The following is an 18,903-nucleotide window of genomic DNA, read 5'->3' as shown; positions in this document are numbered from 1 at the left end:
GTAGACCTCGCAGAAAAGGAAATTGTGGATTTTAGCTGTCTAAAGATGAGGAATGACAAAAAGACAATGAGAGACATCTGTGGCTTGTTTTCCCTCCTTTGGTAAGATAAATAATCTGTCTTGCAGCTGCTGTTTGTGAGAGTAATTTTCAATTGAACTTGTCAACGGAAAAAGAAAGTCTTCGTCAACCGTTATTCAAATCCTAAAAGAGGCTTGTGCTTTATGTTGAGGTACACTCATTCTTCAGTACGTGTTACTAACACTAACATTGTTGCTACTCATAAGAACCAGCAGGCAAGATGAAGGTGAAATGGACCATGCTGGGCATGGTTGTCTTCTTTCTGCTCTCCGTGGTCATGACCTGCTGCTTCATATGGCAGTATAGGATGCCAAAGCTGAAAACAGGTAAAGTCTATCAGACCAACACAGATTTACACCCCAGAACACCCACACATGACTTTCCAACCTGGAACTACGTTTGGGCCTGCACCTCCTTAGTCTCTTTGGTGTAATTGCTCGTTTGCAGGAGCGGCAGCAGGATTACACAAAACTGGAAATAGTAGCAGCAGGATTAGCAGCCGCGTTAAAGCTGATTTGAACTCCTGCTGAGAGACGAGAGGAGCAAATGTGGAGCTGAGCAATGCCGGATGTTTCTGGGTGAAATGACAACAGCCACGACCTTCAGTTGCTCAAGCGTTGTGTGTGATGTAAATATGAATTTGTCTCAGTGTTCAGAGTGTACTGTCTGACTGTGACAAACATGAGGTTATATAATATAAAACACTCATCTTTATAACCTGGTACTGCTGGGAAAATGAAAGCAGGTTGACATATTTACAGCACTTAATGATAAACTGTACAGTAGGATTGTTTTACAGCTACAAGCTGCATTTTTGTTCTATCAAAAACCTGCATTCCCTCTTACCTACTACCACTAATACATCATGACTTTAGCACCTTAATGGTAATATATATTTTATAAACTGGAGAATACTGTCCTATCAAAAGACTGTATTAGTAATAATGTATAGATAGGTATAAGATGTTTTTCTCACTTTTAGAAGCATGCTTGTCATTTACTTTTACTAAAAGGGCCATTGAAAAATATTTCAGTTGTGAGCATTAAAAATAATATTCCATTAACTTCCATTGTGTTGAGGTTGAGACATGTCAGAACCTGGACCAGTAAAACCAAAACTATCTGCACAGAGGTACACTAACAGTGTTAGCAACCCTTTAACATGCTGCACATAATACAATTAAAGATGTGCCATTCCCTTGCTAGTTATGTCTCTGCTTATATTCTAAGCTTGCCATTTTTTTTCGTGGAACCATTGCATGGACCGCTTACTTGAGGGAGAAATGTGGTGAGCATCTATTAATTCGATTTTTGAAGAAAGGATAACCAAACAAGAGGCAAGGCTATCAAGATTCAGGTTAGCAAGATTTAATAAGATGGACGGATCATTGATGGGAAGGAAAAGATCATCAATCAAACATGTCCATCAAATCCCAAATAGAGGGAAGCATGAAGTTCATGTTTATCTAAATGTCATATGGATTAAATCCAACGTTTTTCTCTCTTTTGCTCAGAGTTAATAAAATCCAAATGACAAACGCTAGATGCTTAACTACAATGTTTTTGTGTTCTGCATGTGATAATCGCACAAGTTACAACATGAACAATAGACCGCATTGGAGTTCTTGTTTACGTTTGACTCGGCTAGGCTAGCAGTTTCCCTCTGCATCCTGTCTTTGTGCTAAGCTAGGCTAACAATCTCCTGGAACTAGTCAATCTCTAGGATTGACAACAAACAGCTGAGTTTCACACATGGTCAAAATCTTTTAACATGTTTAATTGATGCTCATTTGATCCACTTTTGGATGTCTGCATCTCTGTTACGATTGGGGTCGTATTGGCGATTGGCGTCCCCAACAGTGACGGATGAGTTGTGTATACATGTTTCATACGTGATAAGCCTTTCATCCTTTTCCACAGAAGTGGTTGGAAAACAAGAGGCAGTAGAGGAGATGTGCCCTCTCTTTCCTGAGCCTGTGCCCCTCACACATCCCATCACATCGCTGAGAGTGGCCTTAGAAAGAGTGAATCTCTTTTTTTTGTCTAATTTTTTTTCATCATATTAAAATGTTTTGTCATGGGAATATCCTGGGTATGCTTGTAGTTTTCTTACTGAATCTTCTCCTAACAGATAGATGTACTTCTGAGGTCGAGCGTTCATACCACCAAGCTGCCAGCGATATCAGCCATTGTGGTTTTAAATGACTCTGTTTTGTGGAATGGAAACTTTGGCAAGAAGAACGTAAGCGACCCCTCCTCATCTGCCCCCAATGAGTACACAGTGTACAGGTGAGATTTACAGCTGGTGTCAAAGAGATTAACATCAAATATGACAGAGATATGACAAAAGGGAAGTGGTGATTTGTCTAAATGCCAAATACTTAGTCATTAATAATAATGATAGCCAGTCCATAATATTAGCAACTCCATCTGAACAATAATCATTACCACATGATGTAACCTGCAGTCTAATTCTTCTATTGGATTGCATCTTAGATTTAGAATTAGGATTAGACATCATTGTATTAAGTAAACTCCATATAGGATCAGTGATCAATGAGACTGAACCACTCAATAAATGAAGTGCTTTAATGGATCTGTGCAGCAGCAGTGGGGATGCTATGTATTAATAAACCAGGATACATGTAATCAATGATAATATGCATGTGTTACGCTCACTTTATTCACTGTGATTGCAGAATTGCAAGCCTCTCTAAGATCTTCCCCACACTGATGCTATACAAGCTGTGGGAGGACGGCCTTGTGGACTCTCTGGACGACCCTTTGGACAAATACGCAGACAACTTCACCATTAAGGACCCTCTGTGGAAAGGTGGGGGGCCGGCATCCTCGTCAGTCAGGACCCTCGGCAGCCACTCTCCTGGACTCACCTTACGCAGGATGGCCGGCCAACTCTCTGGTAACCACACTTTTTTTTTGTCTTTAATGACATGGTGGCCATCTTTGATAATCAACATTAAAGCTACAATACAGGGAAACCAATATTTAGGATAATTACACAATTTATTCAGCAAGATAATCATCCCAAATGAACACCAATGTTTTTTTTATTTTGAAGTAGAAATACAGTCAGCAGAAGTAAAAAGCTAAAGTTAGGCTATAAACAAACTACAATACGGTCACATGATTTCATGTCACCACCACTGAGCTAGAGGCGGTCTAGTCGGCGTGATGACGTTCTCATTTAGCCACTTGTTAGCAACCGCCTGTTTTAAGATCCGTAAAAGCTTGTGGGAGATTTACTGATGTATTTCATGTCATTGAACAAAACGTTAAAATCTCTTCAGTTTGTGTCAACCACAGACCTTATATCAGGCATCTAACCAAAAACACATAAAAAAAAAGAAACAGAAGTACAACAAATGTCAGGGTTTTAGAACTCATTCCTGCAGCACTGTATGACATTTAATAGATTCCACTGGGCCCGAAGAAACACAAGCAATCAAAGCCAAGGAGTCAATTACTCTGATCAATATTAAGTTACAACATTGCCTTTTTCACCTCAAATGTTTTCATAAAAACTTCATACTGTTCAGCTGCAAAATGAGAAAGTTTGTGACCCAGCCGCCATGTTGAAAGCAGTCAAGCCAACACCAAGCACTGGCCACTGAAAAGTAGTTTGTATTACAGTTACTAACTGTAGCTTTAAAGGAACAAAAGAAATGTGCAGCCTGATTCCACATCTCTGAATCACCAGCATCATCTCTGATTTGTTCAGTGATTAACATAGTTTTGGTGTTCTCTCCGGAGAAACAGTCAAATAATTGCTTGGAAGTTGGGAGTATAAGAATGGGGGTGCCATAAGTTATCTTTTTTTGCAGATTCTTCATTCATATGCAGAATTTGTAGGCAATGGGACAACACTTTGGTATCAGAAGCGTTCTGTTTCCCTTTGCAGTTCGTGTAGTATTGACCAATCATGTACAAGCAGGCTTTGGTGGAATGCAGGGAAACAGTCCGTGTGGAGAGCAAATGAGGCAATCAGGGAAGCCACTGGCTATCTTTTATCTATGATTTGCTTTTTATTGATTTAAAATTAGCTTAAACTGGCTACTTGTGAAATAATCCGGTCGTTTCACGTCGTCTCTCAACTCCAACTCCAGACCCGCATCTTGCAGTTGCTAATCAGACTGTAAACAATGAGCAGCGCATGGAACAGGAAGTCTTGGCCCAGATACCTGCTGGCTGCACCGGAACCCTGGAGGCTTATCTGCTGTCAGGCCGATGGGTTCCGCGATTACAATTCAAGTGACCAAACTACATCCAAACTATGCAACAAGCATGATTGCAGGGACCGAGCTGTACAGGTTGTTGTAAGAGCGCTTCTGAAAAAACATTGAAAACAACATCTTTCTTCAATAATCATGGAAACAATAAGTTAACTGTTAACTGCTCCTAGCAACTTCAGTTTTCAGGTCAACGGCTCGATCCTCGACTGGGACGTGTCACGTGTCGAAGTGTACCTGAGCAAGACACTGAACCCCAGGCTCCCTGGGCGCCTGTCATTGGCAGCCCACTGCTCCCTATATACAGGGATGGGTCAAATGCAGAGACAAATTTCCCCCTTAAAGGGATCAATATAGTATAATAAATTAAATTAAATTAAATTAAATTAAATTAAATTAAAAAGTGAAACAAAACGTCAATTCAGTCTGATTATCAGGCTAAGAACTTTGGAACAAACAACATTTTATTTGATATTGTGTAGAGCTGGACCAGACTTGAGTATGGAGGGCACACTGTCAGACAGAGCTTGAAGGCATTCTTTCTACCGCGTTCTGTTCTTCAAACAGTGGCAGAAGCAGTTGTGTGAAGGATGAAGAAGGAGCTTGAGAGAGAAGCTCCTCATTTCACAACTTCACACACCTGACCGATCCCTTTTTACTCACTCCCTAACTTTGGGCTTTGCTACAAAAACCAAACCACCCCCCCTACTAGATATCATTACATGGACTAACCACACCCTGATGACCGCGGTGGAAGAATTGCCGTTCTTTACCGCCAACTCATATAAGCCAGCCTGACTAACATCCAAAGTCCATCCTCATTTGAACACCTGACATTCAAACTCTCTGGTCCTAAACCCCTGGTCATTTCAATTATCTACCGCCCCCCCAAACCCAATCCTGCCTTCCTCTCTGGCCCTGTCTCGAGTCCTCCCTCCACAGCCCTCTCCAGGTTCAAATCATACCTCTCGGACCGGGAACAGTTCATTACTATCAACAAATTCAAGTCTGACACAGCCCCAGTCTCTCAAGGTGTCCCCCCAAGGTTCAGTACTCGGTTCATAACCTCGCCCCTTCATACCTTTCGGACCTCCTGCATCGACACGCTCCCACCCGCAACCTCAGATGATCCACCGATGCCAACCTCCTAACCCCCCCTACTCTGTCCAAGCACCGGACCTGGGGGGACAGGGCCTTCTCCATTGCTGCCCCCTCCCATGGAACTCCCTCCCCCAGCAAATCACACATTCTCCGTCACTCGTCACTTTCAAAACTGCACTTAAAACTCACCTATTTAAGTCATTGATACATTAGTTATGTATGTTTTTTGTGCTGTTCCTTATTGTTATGTCATCTATTTTGTTTATATTGTAATTGCTTCTATTGTAGTACCTTTTAAAGTGCTATACAAATAAAATGTACTATTATTATTATTATTATTATTATTATTATTAAAAGACACATAAATAGAACTCCTGCATTTCCACTAAACCCTGCATTGAACATATATTGTGAGGTGCAGAAACATCCAATGGACTAATAGAATAATTCCTTAGATTTGGGGCGGTGGAGCATTGGTTGTGCACATCTACAGAAATGAACACTGTGTATCCATGTCTAATACTGTCTAATACTTGGTAATAACAAAGCTGTTACATTGTGTAACTGGTGCTTCCACATCCTATCATTCCATTCATCACAGTCACATAGCTCAGCAGCAGCGTGTGAAGGAAGCACATTGGTCATAATGTAGCTCTAGTCACTCATACTCACCACGTTGTTTCTGTTAAGGACAAGTCTCCCACTACAGCACCTTAGCTAACCTGGGCTCACATGAACAGAGAGAGAGAAGCTATATTTACACTGAGCTGTGTCCAGATATAGAGCTAATCAGCTCTGTGCACTAAGAATGAAAAGGAGGGATTAACAGAGGGGGATGCACTGCTGAGGGTACAAGTCTTTCAGGTACAGCTATTAGAATTCATCTGAGAAAGACGTGAATGTATGTACCAAAATTCATGGTTATCCATCTAATCAAAAAGATCCCCCTCATGCTATGGAGGAAAAGTCAGATCAACAAAGTCAATGGTCAAAATGAAAGTCAAATTCACAAAAGGGTACCTGGACGACATAGTTTACAGATTTACTCACCAGTTTTGCTCACTGGTGTTTTCTAATATTTTCACAGGGTTACCCAGAAGATTAAGGTCAACTAATCTTCTTTGGAGCGGAGACACACAGGCAGCCCTTCATTTGTTACAGGATGATGTCCTTGTGGCTGATCCAGGCACCAGGTAATACTCTGTTTCCTTCCTGTGTTGCTCTATTTTTGACTCTAGTGACTTTAGACTTTCCGTGCATTTCTATATTCTGAAAAGAAAAAGGAGGTTGATTCTTATTCATAGAACAAGGATCCTATTGGTATTTTGCTTCCAAAAAGAGCTTGCAAACCTTTCTGACATTACTTTCTCTTTTCCCTCAGATGCCACTACAGCAATGTTGCTTTTTCCTTATTGGCCAACATCTTAGCCCAGAAGGTGACTGGCTCAGACTTTGAGAGCTGGGTGTCAGACAATGTTCTGGAGCAGCTCAGCATGGAGGACACGGGTTTCAACTTAAATCCAGCCATTCAGAGGCAGATGGCTGTGGGTGTGTACAGCAATGGCCAGCCAGCTCCCCTCTACAACCTCGGCTGGTACCGACCTGCAGGCCAGATGTATTCCACAGCAGCTGACATGGCCAAGCTCATGATGGCTCTTCTGGGCGCATATGGCGGGACCTTGCTTCGCCAGGACACCCTGAACACGATGCTGACCCCGCTCTTCCGATGCCACAGCGGCTACTTTGCCAACTCCACCGGCACACCTTGGGAGATCAACGAGCAGTTTGGCTATGATGTGGTGAGGAAGGACGGCGACCTGGACGGTTATGCGGCCAGCCTCTCCCTGGTGCCACGGCTCAAACTGGGACTGGTGATCCTAATGGCTGGGGTTCGGCCTGCAGACCAGGACCTTGTGAGCCAGGCCTACAGCTATCTCATCCCTGCAATGGAAAGGGCTTTCAGAAATGCTCGACGAACTCTCAGACCGCCGCCCAACCCAGCTCCATATGTGGGTTTTTTCACTTACAGGAATATGACCTTCTATGAGATTAAGGTAGACTCAGACGGGGTGCTGGTGATGCAGCAGTTTGGACCACAGGTGGACTCAACTGTCCCTTCCAAGTATCGAACTATTCGGCTGGATTACCTGCAGGACAGGGTGTTCAGGGTGGTGTTTGAGAGCCCATACCCCTGCAAGCTGAAGGTTAACAGTGCCTCTGTCTCCCTGGAGGCACAGGACAGACAGCTCTTCAACTTTTACCTCTTTAACAAGAAAGGCGTGTCGCCAGGGTTTGATTCCCCAGGACTCAACACTTACAAGGTGACAAGGATAGCTGGCAGACCATACTTTACTTCATAAATACAGGAACTCAACCAGTTTCACACTGTGAAGGACAAATGCAGTAGGAAAATTGATATGGCAAACACATGGCAGTTTTCAACTGTTGTGCCACTGGTCATGTGATGCTATGGTTAATCAAAACTTGTATTTTAATATTATTTATTAATACACCTCTGCTTATAATACTCTACCAATTAAATAATTTAGTCATATCCAAATGTCCAAAGGAATCTTTGAACTAGCTACAAGCAAAGCAACACTGATGACAGTACTGTTTCAATGTTTCCTTAGACGTGTTTGGTTAATGGACGATGTGGCAGTATTCCTCTTCAACCTTTAAGTGCCTACAGTGTGACCTAGAAAGAGGAAAAACACAACTGTTGAAATGTGGAGTAGTCAAGTTTTTCAACATTTAAATCCACCATAGAAGCATGTGAACATGCTATGAGCAATAAAGAGAAAAGTTACAGAAAAATATGCTAACTAAAACTTGTGGTATAAATGTTTATTAAGTTTGTATTAAAGCATGAATTAAGTGTTTTAAGTGATAATGTACATGTGAACATTAATATACATGCATATCTTTCCTACATACTGGTAGACAGACATATAGCTAACACTGAGGTGACGAGAAAATAATCCATTGAACAACCCAATATAACAACCCATATCTACATACAAGAAAAAAAATGATTAGAAACGTTTAATAAAACATAATAATTTCAAATCAGCATCTAAAATGAGAGTAGACCTCACTTTTCACACAGTGTTCACAAAAAACTGAACCGTAGGTACGTTTAATGCAGTTTTATATTGAATTAGCGCACATTATATTACATTTCTACTTACATGCTTCCAACAACAACGTGTACCGCTGGGATGGTGAACATGATAAACTAATAGTACCTATGAATCTCCCCTTTACATACTTACTTTATAATAATCCCATGCTGTTTGGGGCAAAAACCAAGCAGTTTTTTTGCATGCAGTATAAATTGGTTATTTTCAACTAATTCTCATTAGGGTGTGTATATATTATTTTTTTAATTACATATGGAATCGCATTAATTGGGAATAACTGGAAAGCTCAGACTCTTGTGGATTCAAAGAGCCCAATTGTATTCATGTGTGATGCTGTGAGTCCCTATAGTAGTCATTGTATTGTAGTGAGGCCAAACTTGATGTCACTGTATAAAATGACTTGTGTGACTTCTGAGATAATCAGTCTCATGAAACTTTACAACTACAACTTAAAGACCTGGGGCATTCAGAGGACTGATAGCTGCCCTGTGGATATTGACAATAAGAGGTTTTCTGAGCAGTTTTAAAAGCTCGCCATCCAATCGCCGAGAAATGCAAAATGCATGAGGAGACTCTGTTAACTGACAATGTAAATGTGGCGTCAATTCTACGGCGCATGTACAGCGTAGTTTTGCATAGTTTTTTTTTATATCTGGGTCAAGTAAATAAAAAAAATTGCAGTCACTAATGACGGTTGCTTGGCTATTAAAAAACAGTGTGTTTGTGCAGAATGCCTTGTGCTAGTGGAGATTATCTCTGACCAATCAGTGGTCTGCAGCAATTTAGCTCCGCCTTCTAGGATTGGGTAAACTCGCTTGGAAACTCGACCGACAAGTACCAGGTAGCCTACTATCCACAACTTTGCCCATTGAAAAACCCCAGAAACATGAGTCGAGTGGAGCGGTGGAATTGTAGCATCAGAGACTGCTGGTGAACATCGTGGGCATTTAGCAGCTGAAGAGACAGACATGTCTCTGGATTGGGAGTTGAGGGAAGTTTGTGTTTCCAGCAACTAGACAAAAAAACAATGAAAGCAGCTTTTAAACCGATTACTGTATCATTGGAGTTCAGAAGTTTTAATTAAAAAAAGTCGAAGATGGCTGCAATAACATAAAATCATGGGAAATTATACCCTGAACCTATTCATCTCAATGATGGCTAAATAAAATATAACTATTAGGGACAAATCTGATGAGGTTGTAACTTCACCTGACAAAACTAAATGTCTAATATGTGACACAATAAAAAAAAATCTCAAGCCAGACTCAATACTTCTCAATAGCTTTTTCTGAGGTAAATTGAAGGTGCGTTTGAGTCTCCTTGGCGAATATGCTATTCCAAAGGTATGGGTTAGAAAATACAACACAAAAGTAAACACAGAAAATACCTCATAGCTCTCATTTAACATTTGGTTTCATTTATTTATTATTTTACATGCTCTTATCTATTTTCATTGTTTTTTACATACACAATAATGGTCTCATAATAACATAATAACAACCAAGGCCTAACTAATTATAATGTTGTTTTTGTGTTTGAACGTCTTGGACAAATGTAGATGCTGACCCCTGACCATTCCCATAGTGTATGTGCTGCTCTACACTAGACTAATGCTGGTGCGGACATCTGTGCTTCCAGTTGTTCCCATGTAGAGTAAAAGAGGCCTAACCTTATGTAACTACATGTTGGCCAGTGATCTGAGGCCACTTTATGTGTTTGTTGGTTTGAAACGAAAAACGAGAATACCATGGTATTTCCATATTTTCGTCTGAACGGTAAAACAGATGACTAAAACGTACACAGACCTTATTTGACTTTGGTTCTTGGTTTTTCCGTTTTTGAATTCAGAACCAAAAACGGAAATACGACCGCCCATTTCCGTTTTCCCGTTCTTGGTTTGAAACGAAAAACGAGAATACCATGGTATTTCCATATTTTGGTTTTTCCGAATTAACGGTAAAACAGATGACTAAAACGTACACGGACCGTGGAGATCTGCGGACGTCACTGCATGACTGACGAGTCTGAAAGGTCTGGAGAGGCAGCCGGTAAGGGAGCTGACACTGCAAACAACAAATTAGCATTAGCATTAGCATCACGTAGCAGTCTGATCTTCACAAATGCATACACCGAGAACCCTTTGTTTTGTAATGCCATTGTTTAATGATTGATTGTCCGAAATGGTTTCTATCTGGTTGCGGTAAATTATAATAGTTAAATTGTTCACTGATAGTATTGTAAATACACATGAGACAGCATTAACTGTATTTATTAATATCAGGACATTTTTAGATTATAGGGTTTGACACTGGTGCTTTATTTAATCAAGCTATCATGAAAGCTTTGCCTGTGTAAATTAATTTGTATATTTAATATGGGTTGTTTCTTTTCTATTTAAAGTTTTTTTACCGAACAGTACTAACAGTGCTAAAAGTGCTAAGCTAAAAGGCTAGAAGTGCTAAGCTAACTGAGCTAAATGGCTAACAGTGCTAACTGAGCTAAGTGGCTAACTGAACTGAACTGAACCTACCAAAAATAAAAGGAGGAAAAAGGAAAAGTTGTTTGGTTTCTGAGGCCCTGTCCACATTACTCCGTTTCTCCTTAGATGCAGATTTGTCAAATAGAAACGATCTCCGTCCACACGGGAGTTTCAGCATCATTCTCGAGTTGATCTGCGTCCACACGGCAGCCTTCGAAGGCGGACAGCACGTGACCATTAACGTACACTGGGCATGCGCGTGACGGTGTAAACAGGAAGTGGATTGCTTGCTTAGTTAAAAAAAAAAAATACGACAGAGTAATAAAGTAGTCTTTAATAATGAAAGGTTGTATTTGATACTTAAGATCTTCCTCTAAAATCTCCCCCTATGAACTCAAACGGACACAGTTCGTAGAAAGTTTTAGAAGTTTTATTTTTCAGACGTAGTTACAGCGCTGCGGGTCTCTCGCTCTCCCTCTCTCCAAATTTACTTTAACATCAACACTTACACATAAACGTTTACTAGATTATGGGTCCATCAATGTGGTCTCTCACTCGTTTCCTCCGTGTTGTTGATGTCTGTTCTCACTAGTATCTCTGAACATCATGTCCGCCTAGCTAGCTTCTAAGCTAATTTTAACTTTACCGCCAATGGAGAAATGCTAACCGCGATTAGCATTAAAGCGCTGGTCTATCTCTCTCTCTCTCATCAAATTTACTTTAAAATCAACACTTACACGTAAACGTTTACTAGAATATGGGTCCATCAATGTGGTCAACACACGTCTGTCACTCTATTCTGCTCTTGCTTCGTGCATAAAGCTTAGCAGATCGCTAACAGTAGATCCGTGAAATAAAGACCATGGAATCCATAGAAGAGTTTCAAGACTTCAGTGTGAATCTTTCTTATTTGTAAAACTGTGGAAGCACAATATGAAATATGGCTTTACAAACTGTCCCTATACACATTACATGAATACAAAACAACAATCCATGATATAGCCAGCATGTAACATGTCCGCCTAGCTAGCTTCTAAGCTAATTTTAACAGTACCGCCAATGGAGAAATGCTAACCGCGATTAACATTTAATACAACACAAATGTTATACTAAACACGCGAATAGAATATATCTACGTACATCTTTTCATGCTTCATAAATACATACTTACAGACTAAGGTCTCTCAAGGCTACCAAACGGAAGAAGTAAAACGTTAGTGCAGCGTGTCTTCTCATTAGAATCTAAAAACAACGAGCTGCTCCATAGGGCTGATGCCGGTCACGCCGCTCGCTAATCACTCCAATAACAGCTGCTTCCTCCACAGAAATGCAGACTTTTACTGCACAACAGCTGCTAGCTGCTGCTAGCTGTTGTGCTAGCAGCAACATCATGTAGCTGTTGTGCTAGCAGCAACGCTTGCAATTAGTTATCCATGTTGAAATGAATCGGGTACGGGTCACGTGATAGTGAGTGTGACGAATCAGGGACGGAGACGTCATGGTTGCCAAGAACCAATCCAGTAGCGAACACGAGTGTGGGCGTAATTTTTTCTAAGCACATCCGTATCCGACCGTCCACACGCAAACGCAACCCCGGAGTTCTCAAATACCTCCAACCTCGGCGGAGTTTTCAGATTCCTCCGTTTAGGGTGCTCCAAAACTCCGGCGTAGTGTGGCCGCTCAGTGTAAACGTAGCAAATACGGAGTAAAAACGGAGTAGTGTGGACAGGGCCTGAGTGGAATCCAGTTGGGACCCTTCAGGTGGACTCGATCCTTTTCAAGTGGGGAAAATGCAGACGTTAAGAACTTAACTTAACAGTAAAAAACGGATAACTTGACACATGTAGTGTTAAACAGCTTTGAGTGGTCAGAAGACTGAAAGGCTCTATACAAGTACAAATCCATTTACATTCCTTTCCAGTGAAACCCACGAATCTACAGAAGGGAAAATTCTCATACTTCTTCAGCTAAATAACTATTTAAAAAGCCTCTTGGAGGAACTGGAACATGCATTGTCACACAGCTGAAAACAGGGCTGTTTTTCTTTTTAATTCTCACAGGACATTTAGAAACAACGATGTATCCATTTTATCCATATGGTTCCCAACATGGAGGTCAGGAGCCCCCAGGGGTTAATAAGATAAAGACAACATGATTGAAGGGATAAGAAAGAAAATAATAATACTTGCAACTACAGTACACAGTGTTTACTACTGACATTTCATAAATGTTTGGCATTTTCTTGTAAAATACTGAACACTTTTACCTCTTCAAACAATATACAGTATATCCTTCAAAATGAAACAATCTGAAAAGATCACTGTTTGGTTAATTCATCGCAACTCACATCCACACTGGGTCATAAGTAAACACTTGTATTCTACAGGGTCACAATCAAACGGATTGGAAACTGCTGACTATAACCACTTGATTTGGAGGGCAAACTGAAAGTGAGCACACCTGAGAGCTGATAATAATCCTTCACTAATCTTGACTAACTTTGTTTCCAACCTGTCTGGTCATCAGTATCATTGTCAGTAATGTCACTGTGTTCCCAGATTTAAACAATGTTCTGACTTTATCTGCTGTGGATTCAGGTTGAGGTGTTGTTGTCCTACAGCAGAGGCCCAAAGGCTTCAGAAAGCTTCAAACAAACTAGTTTGTATGACGTGTTCTCGGACCACATCTCATGTGTTCATAGCGGTTCTAAATGGCCCCATGTTGTTTGATGCTGAGGTCTTGGGGATGGTGATGTTCCTTGTTCAGTCTATGCAACACTTTGGTCCACAGTGAAGTATCTCAACAACTACTGGCCAGATTTCCATGATATTTCCGTGGACATTTATGGTCTCCAGCAAATGACTTGGACTATTTTTGGTGACGTTTTCTTTTCCTTTTTCAGCACTTGTGGCTTCCCACTCTGACGCCTGTGAGATCTGTTGCCTGCACTGGATGTTGAAAGGGAAACCTGCATTGTGATGTCATCTGTCCCAGAATGAAATATAAAACAAAACAAAAAGAAAAAACATTGATATATTTTTGTTTGTGTAATGATTGATTATGTGTTTCTTCTGATCTGTCTTCTAAGGTTTGTTTAGTCATTAGCTGAAGGTGTCTGATCAACAGAGCAGAATACATGTCAAAGTTTTGTACATCTTTTAAAAAAGGATTTCATTGTTTGTTTTTAAAATCTTTCATAAAAAGGTATATTTTTCTTTAGAAACTTCCTGTAGGTTTCAAAGCAGAGTTATACTATGTTGTGTTAAGGCTGAGTGCTAAAACAAACACTCTTGACTTGGATTGAATTCCTAACCTTGACTTAAGAGTGTTGCGTCATTGATGTACAGTGTAGTGCCTGGTTTTCTCCACACATACCGCTTAGAATTAACACCAAAAAGTTCAATCTTGGTCTCATCAGTCCAGAGAATCTTATTTCTCATAGTCTGGGAGTCCTTCATGTGTTTTTTGGCAAACTCTATGCGGGCTTTCATATGTCTTGCACTGAGGAGAGGCTTCCGTCGGGCCACTCTGCCATAAAGCCCCGACTGGTGGAGGGCTGCAGTGATAGTTGACTTTGTGGAACTTTCTCCCATCTCCCTACTGCATCTCTGGAGCTCAGCCACAGTGATCTTTGGGTTCTTCTTTACCTCTCTCACCAAGGCTCTTCTTCCACGATTGCTCAGTTTGGCTGGACGGCCAGGTCTAGGAAGAGTTCTGGTCGTCCCAAACTTCTTCCATTTAAGGATTATGGAGGCCACTGTGCTCTTAGGAACCTTGAGTGCTGCAGAAATTCTTTTGTAACCTTGGCCAGATCTGTGCCTTGCCACAATTCTGTCTCTGAGCTCCTTGGGCAGTTCCTTCGACCTCATGATTCTCATTTGCTCTGACATGCACTGTGAGCTGTAAGGTCTTATATAGACAGGTGTGTGCCTTTCCTATTTAAGTCCAATCAGTTTAATTAAACACAGCTGGACTCCAATGAAGGAGTAGAACCATCTCAAGGAGGATCAGAAGAAATGGACAGCATGTGAGTTAAATATGAGTGTCACAGCAAAGGGTCTGAATACTTATGACCATGTGATATTTCAGTTTTTCTTTTTTAATAAATTTGCAAAAAATTCTACATTTCTGTTTTTTTCTGTCAAGATGGGGTGCTGAGTGTACATTAATGAGAAATAAAATGAACTTTTTTGATTTTAGCAAATGGCTGCAATGAAACAAAGAGTGAAAAATTTAAAGGGGTCTGAATACTTTCCGTACCCACTGTACATTCCTCGTCAGCCTGTCCAAATAAATTGGGCAAAGAAAGCTTTAACCACATTAAACTTAGCTTTATTAAATGTCAGGTCTCTGTCAGGAAAAACATTTTTAATCAATGATTTTATTGTCAGGCACAAACTGGACATTTTGTTTTTAACTGAAACATGGTTAAATCAAGATAACAGCTGTTCTTATTGAATCAACACCTCACAACTTCAGGTTCATGAGTGAAACAAGAGTGCATAAGAAAGGAGGTGGAGTTGCTATTGTATTTAATGATTCTCTTCAATGCAAGCAGATGTCCTTTGGTCATTTTACTTCTTTTGAATATGTGGCTCTGAATTCCACTCAAGCTTTATTCCTAAACATTTACAGACCGCCTAAATACTGTGCAACCTTCTTTGATGAGTTTACTGAACTGCTGTCTATAATCTGTATTGATTTTGACTGTGTTGTTATTGTTGGTGATTTTAATATCCATGTTGATAATCCCCAGGACAGAGGGTCTATAGAACTATGTGGTGTCCTTGATAACTATGATCTGACTCAGCATGTGACAGGACCCACCCACAACAGGGGTCACACTCTGGACCTAATCATCACCAAAGGTGTAAACATTTCCAAGGTCACTGTGACTGATGTTGCACTCTCTGATCATTTCTGTGTTTTCTTTGAGAGTGCAATCTCCTTGCACACAAATGTCCAAACCAAGGTTGTGACAAAGCGTTACATCTCTGAAAACACCAGTGAACTATTTATTCAGAAGTTCTCCTCCACACCAGCCCTCTCTTGCATCTCAGTCAATGAGCTTGTAGATGGCTTCAATTTTAAAGTTAAAAATATTATTGATGCCATTGCACCCACTAAAGTGAAGGTTGTCTCGGGTAAGCAAAGATCTCCTTGGAGAAATGCTACGCTGGTCAAAATAGAGAAACGAGTGTCTGAAAGCTGAGCACAGGTGGCGAAAAACTAACCTCCAGGTTCACTGTGACATCTATAAAGAGAGACTTCGCAATTATAATTTGGAACTTAGAAATGCAAGGCAGTCCTTCTTCTCTGACATCATAACCAATAACAATACACGCGCCTTATTTGCTACCGTCGACAGGCTAACAAACCCTCCAGTGTCGGTAGCTACTGAGCTCCAATCCACCTGGGCATGCAATCAATTTGGCTCCTTTTTTACTGACAAAATTCAGAAAATTAGACAAGCAGTCAGTGCCTCCACACCAACCACAGGATATGTGTTGTCCCCTTCTCTGAATAACATCCATTCAAATGTCATGACACAATTTCATTCAATCGACCGTAGAAGCCTGGAAGACATTATACAACATCTGAAGTCATCCTCCTGCTGCTTGGATATTCTACCAACACACTTTTTCAAAAATATTTCAAACTGCGTGACCACTGATCTTTTACAAATTGTAAACACATCCCTTCTTTCAGGTGTCTTCCCACAAGCCCTAAAAATTGCAGTTATTAAACCGCTCCTAAAGAAGGCTAGTTTAGACTCCGCAACAATGAAAAATTATAGGCCAGAGGTAGCCAACACGGTGCCCGCGGGCACCTGGTCGCTCGCAGGGACCATGCAAGTCGCCCGCAATGCATGTTCTAAAAATAGCACTAGGTCCCCATGGAGCTCCGTCCATGAACGGCAAAAACGCTTGCATTCATGTCGATTTTAAAAGGAAGAGGCCGCCGCACCGCACTAGGTTTTCAGGTTCCGAATGGCGGGCGCTTCCTGTTGGCACCGGACGCACCGCCCCCGCCGCGATCGCACACCATCGTCAGGTCCATCAGTCCTCGGAACAAGCCGCGGGGCAACAACTCGTAGGTGGCGGGGGTAGAGGCGAGGCAACGCAGTACGATCGAAAAGGCCCAGACTATAGGTTTGAACGCAGGCGACCAAAGACGCTCGCGTGCCTCGGAGGGTTGGATCCCCCCCCCTCGGCTATAGACAAGACTTTTTACTAGTTTCTTCGTGGAGAAAAAGGTACCCAAAAAAAAGCTGGTGACTACAGACTACAGGCCGGCATGCAGGCTTCATTGCACAATGCAAAGTTGACCCAGATTTCCCAAAATGTGGTGATTAGTACTAATGTAATAGGATTCATTTAAACATGTGAAAGAGTTGATTTGTTTTATCTTATATAACTGATAATTTGTATAAACATGGGACAGAGTTCATGATTTGTTCAAAAATGTTACGAAGGTAGTGGTTAGTACAAACGAGTCATTATGTGAAGATATGAGAGTTAATGATTTCCAAATTTTTTTTACAAGTGATCATTTTTACAAAAAAGAACAGGTGCGATTTTGAACAAAATACACAATCATTGTTAATAATTATTGTGAGGAATAATTAACATTGACATGTGATCAAACAGTCTCTTCACATATATTATTATTGTTAAAAGGTGATCTGTGCAACTTTGTTATTCATGAAGTTTGTATCAAACAAGTAGCCCTTCATACTGCTCAGTACCCTTGAAGTAGCTCTCAGTTTCAAAAAGGTTGGTGACCCCTGTTATTGGCCAATATCAAACCTCCCATTTTTAAGTAAAATAATTGAAAAAGCGGTTTTCCAACAGCTGAACAAATTCTTGGCCGTAAATAACTGCTTTGATGTCTTCCAGTCAGGCTTTCGACAGCACCACAGTACTGAAACTGCTCTTGTTAAGGTTTTCAACGACATCCACTTAAACACAGACAATGGCAGAAGTTCAGTCTTAGTATTACTGGATCTCAGTGCTGCATTCGACACGGTCGACCATGCCATACTACTAGAAAGACTAAAAATCTGGGTGGGACTTTCTGGCACAGCACTTAACTGGTTTGAAGCCTACTTGAAGGAGAGAGAATACTTTGTGTCTGTAGCTAATTACACATCAGAGCTGACTAAAATGACATGTGGTGTTCCACAAGGTTCAATACTGGGGCCTCTTCTGTTCAACATCTACATGCTTCCACAAACTCAGATTATGGAAAACAACAAAGTGTGTTATCATAATTATGCAGACGACACACAAATCTACATAACTATATCACCAGGGGACTATAATCCCATACAAGGGTTGGGTAAATGCATTGAACAAATCAACAACTGGATGTGCCAGAATTTTCTTCAACTACACAAAGATAAAAACAGAAGTAATTGTTTTTGGTACCAAGGACGAACGATTGAAAATCACCGCTCAGCTTCAATCACTGATGTTAAAACCCACAAACCAAGCCAGAAATCTAGGTGTAGTTATGGATTCAGACCTCAACCTGAACAGCCATATCAAGACAATTACAAAATCAGCCTACTATCACCTGAAGAATATATCAAGGATTAGAGGATTTATGTCTCAACAGGATTTGGAAAAACTTGGCCATGCATTTATCTTCAGCAGACTGGACTACTGTAACAGTGTGTTTACAGGTCTCTGTAAAAAGTCAGTCAGAAAGCTGCAGCTGATTCAGAACGCTGCAGCTCGAGTCCTCACTAAGACCAGGAGGGTGGATCACATTACTCCAGTTCTGAGGTCTTTGCACTGGCTTCCTGTCAAACAAAGAATTGACTTTAAAATCCTGCTGTTGGTTTATAAA

The 18,903-nt window shown here is 40.9% G+C and overlaps 1 protein-coding gene across 1 annotated transcript; it reads left to right on the top strand.

The window, feature by feature from the left end:
- The first annotated feature begins 299 nt into the window (after positions 1-299).
- lactbl1a (lactamase, beta-like 1a) lies at positions 300-7,787 on the top strand. The gene is made up of 6 exons (XM_076081750.1): positions 300-405; positions 2,000-2,103; positions 2,211-2,368; positions 2,779-2,999; positions 6,515-6,620; positions 6,809-7,787. Exons 1-6 carry the CDS (start codon positions 300-302, stop codon positions 7,785-7,787), a joined length of 1,674 nt encoding a protein of 557 aa, XP_075937865.1.
- Positions 7,788-18,903: the final 11,116 nt, after the last annotated feature.

The sequence above is a fragment of the Anarhichas minor genome, unplaced genomic scaffold, assembly GCF_050575085.1.
Source record: "Anarhichas minor isolate MPS153535 unplaced genomic scaffold, ASM5057508v1 ptg000086l, whole genome shotgun sequence".
Taxonomy (NCBI): Eukaryota; Metazoa; Chordata; class Actinopteri; order Perciformes; family Anarhichadidae; genus Anarhichas; species Anarhichas minor.
The sequence above is the reverse complement of the archived record's forward strand: the minus strand, read 5'-3'. Positions and strand labels throughout refer to the sequence as shown.

What these genes read in the sequence shown, in the direction of transcription:
- lactbl1a (XM_076081750.1), top strand. Translation starts at nt 300, where the DNA reads ATGAAGGTGAAATGGACCATGCTGGGCATGGTTGTCTTCTTTCTGCTC. An exon ending in TGAGAGTGGCCTTAGAAAGA is followed by an intron (nt 2,104 to 2,210) that starts GTGAATCTCTTT and finishes TTCTCCTAACAG; the next exon opens with ATAGATGTACTTCTGAGGTC. An exon ending in GATGGCCGGCCAACTCTCTG is followed by an intron (nt 3,000 to 6,514) that starts GTAACCACACTT and finishes ATATTTTCACAG; the next exon opens with GGTTACCCAGAAGATTAAGG.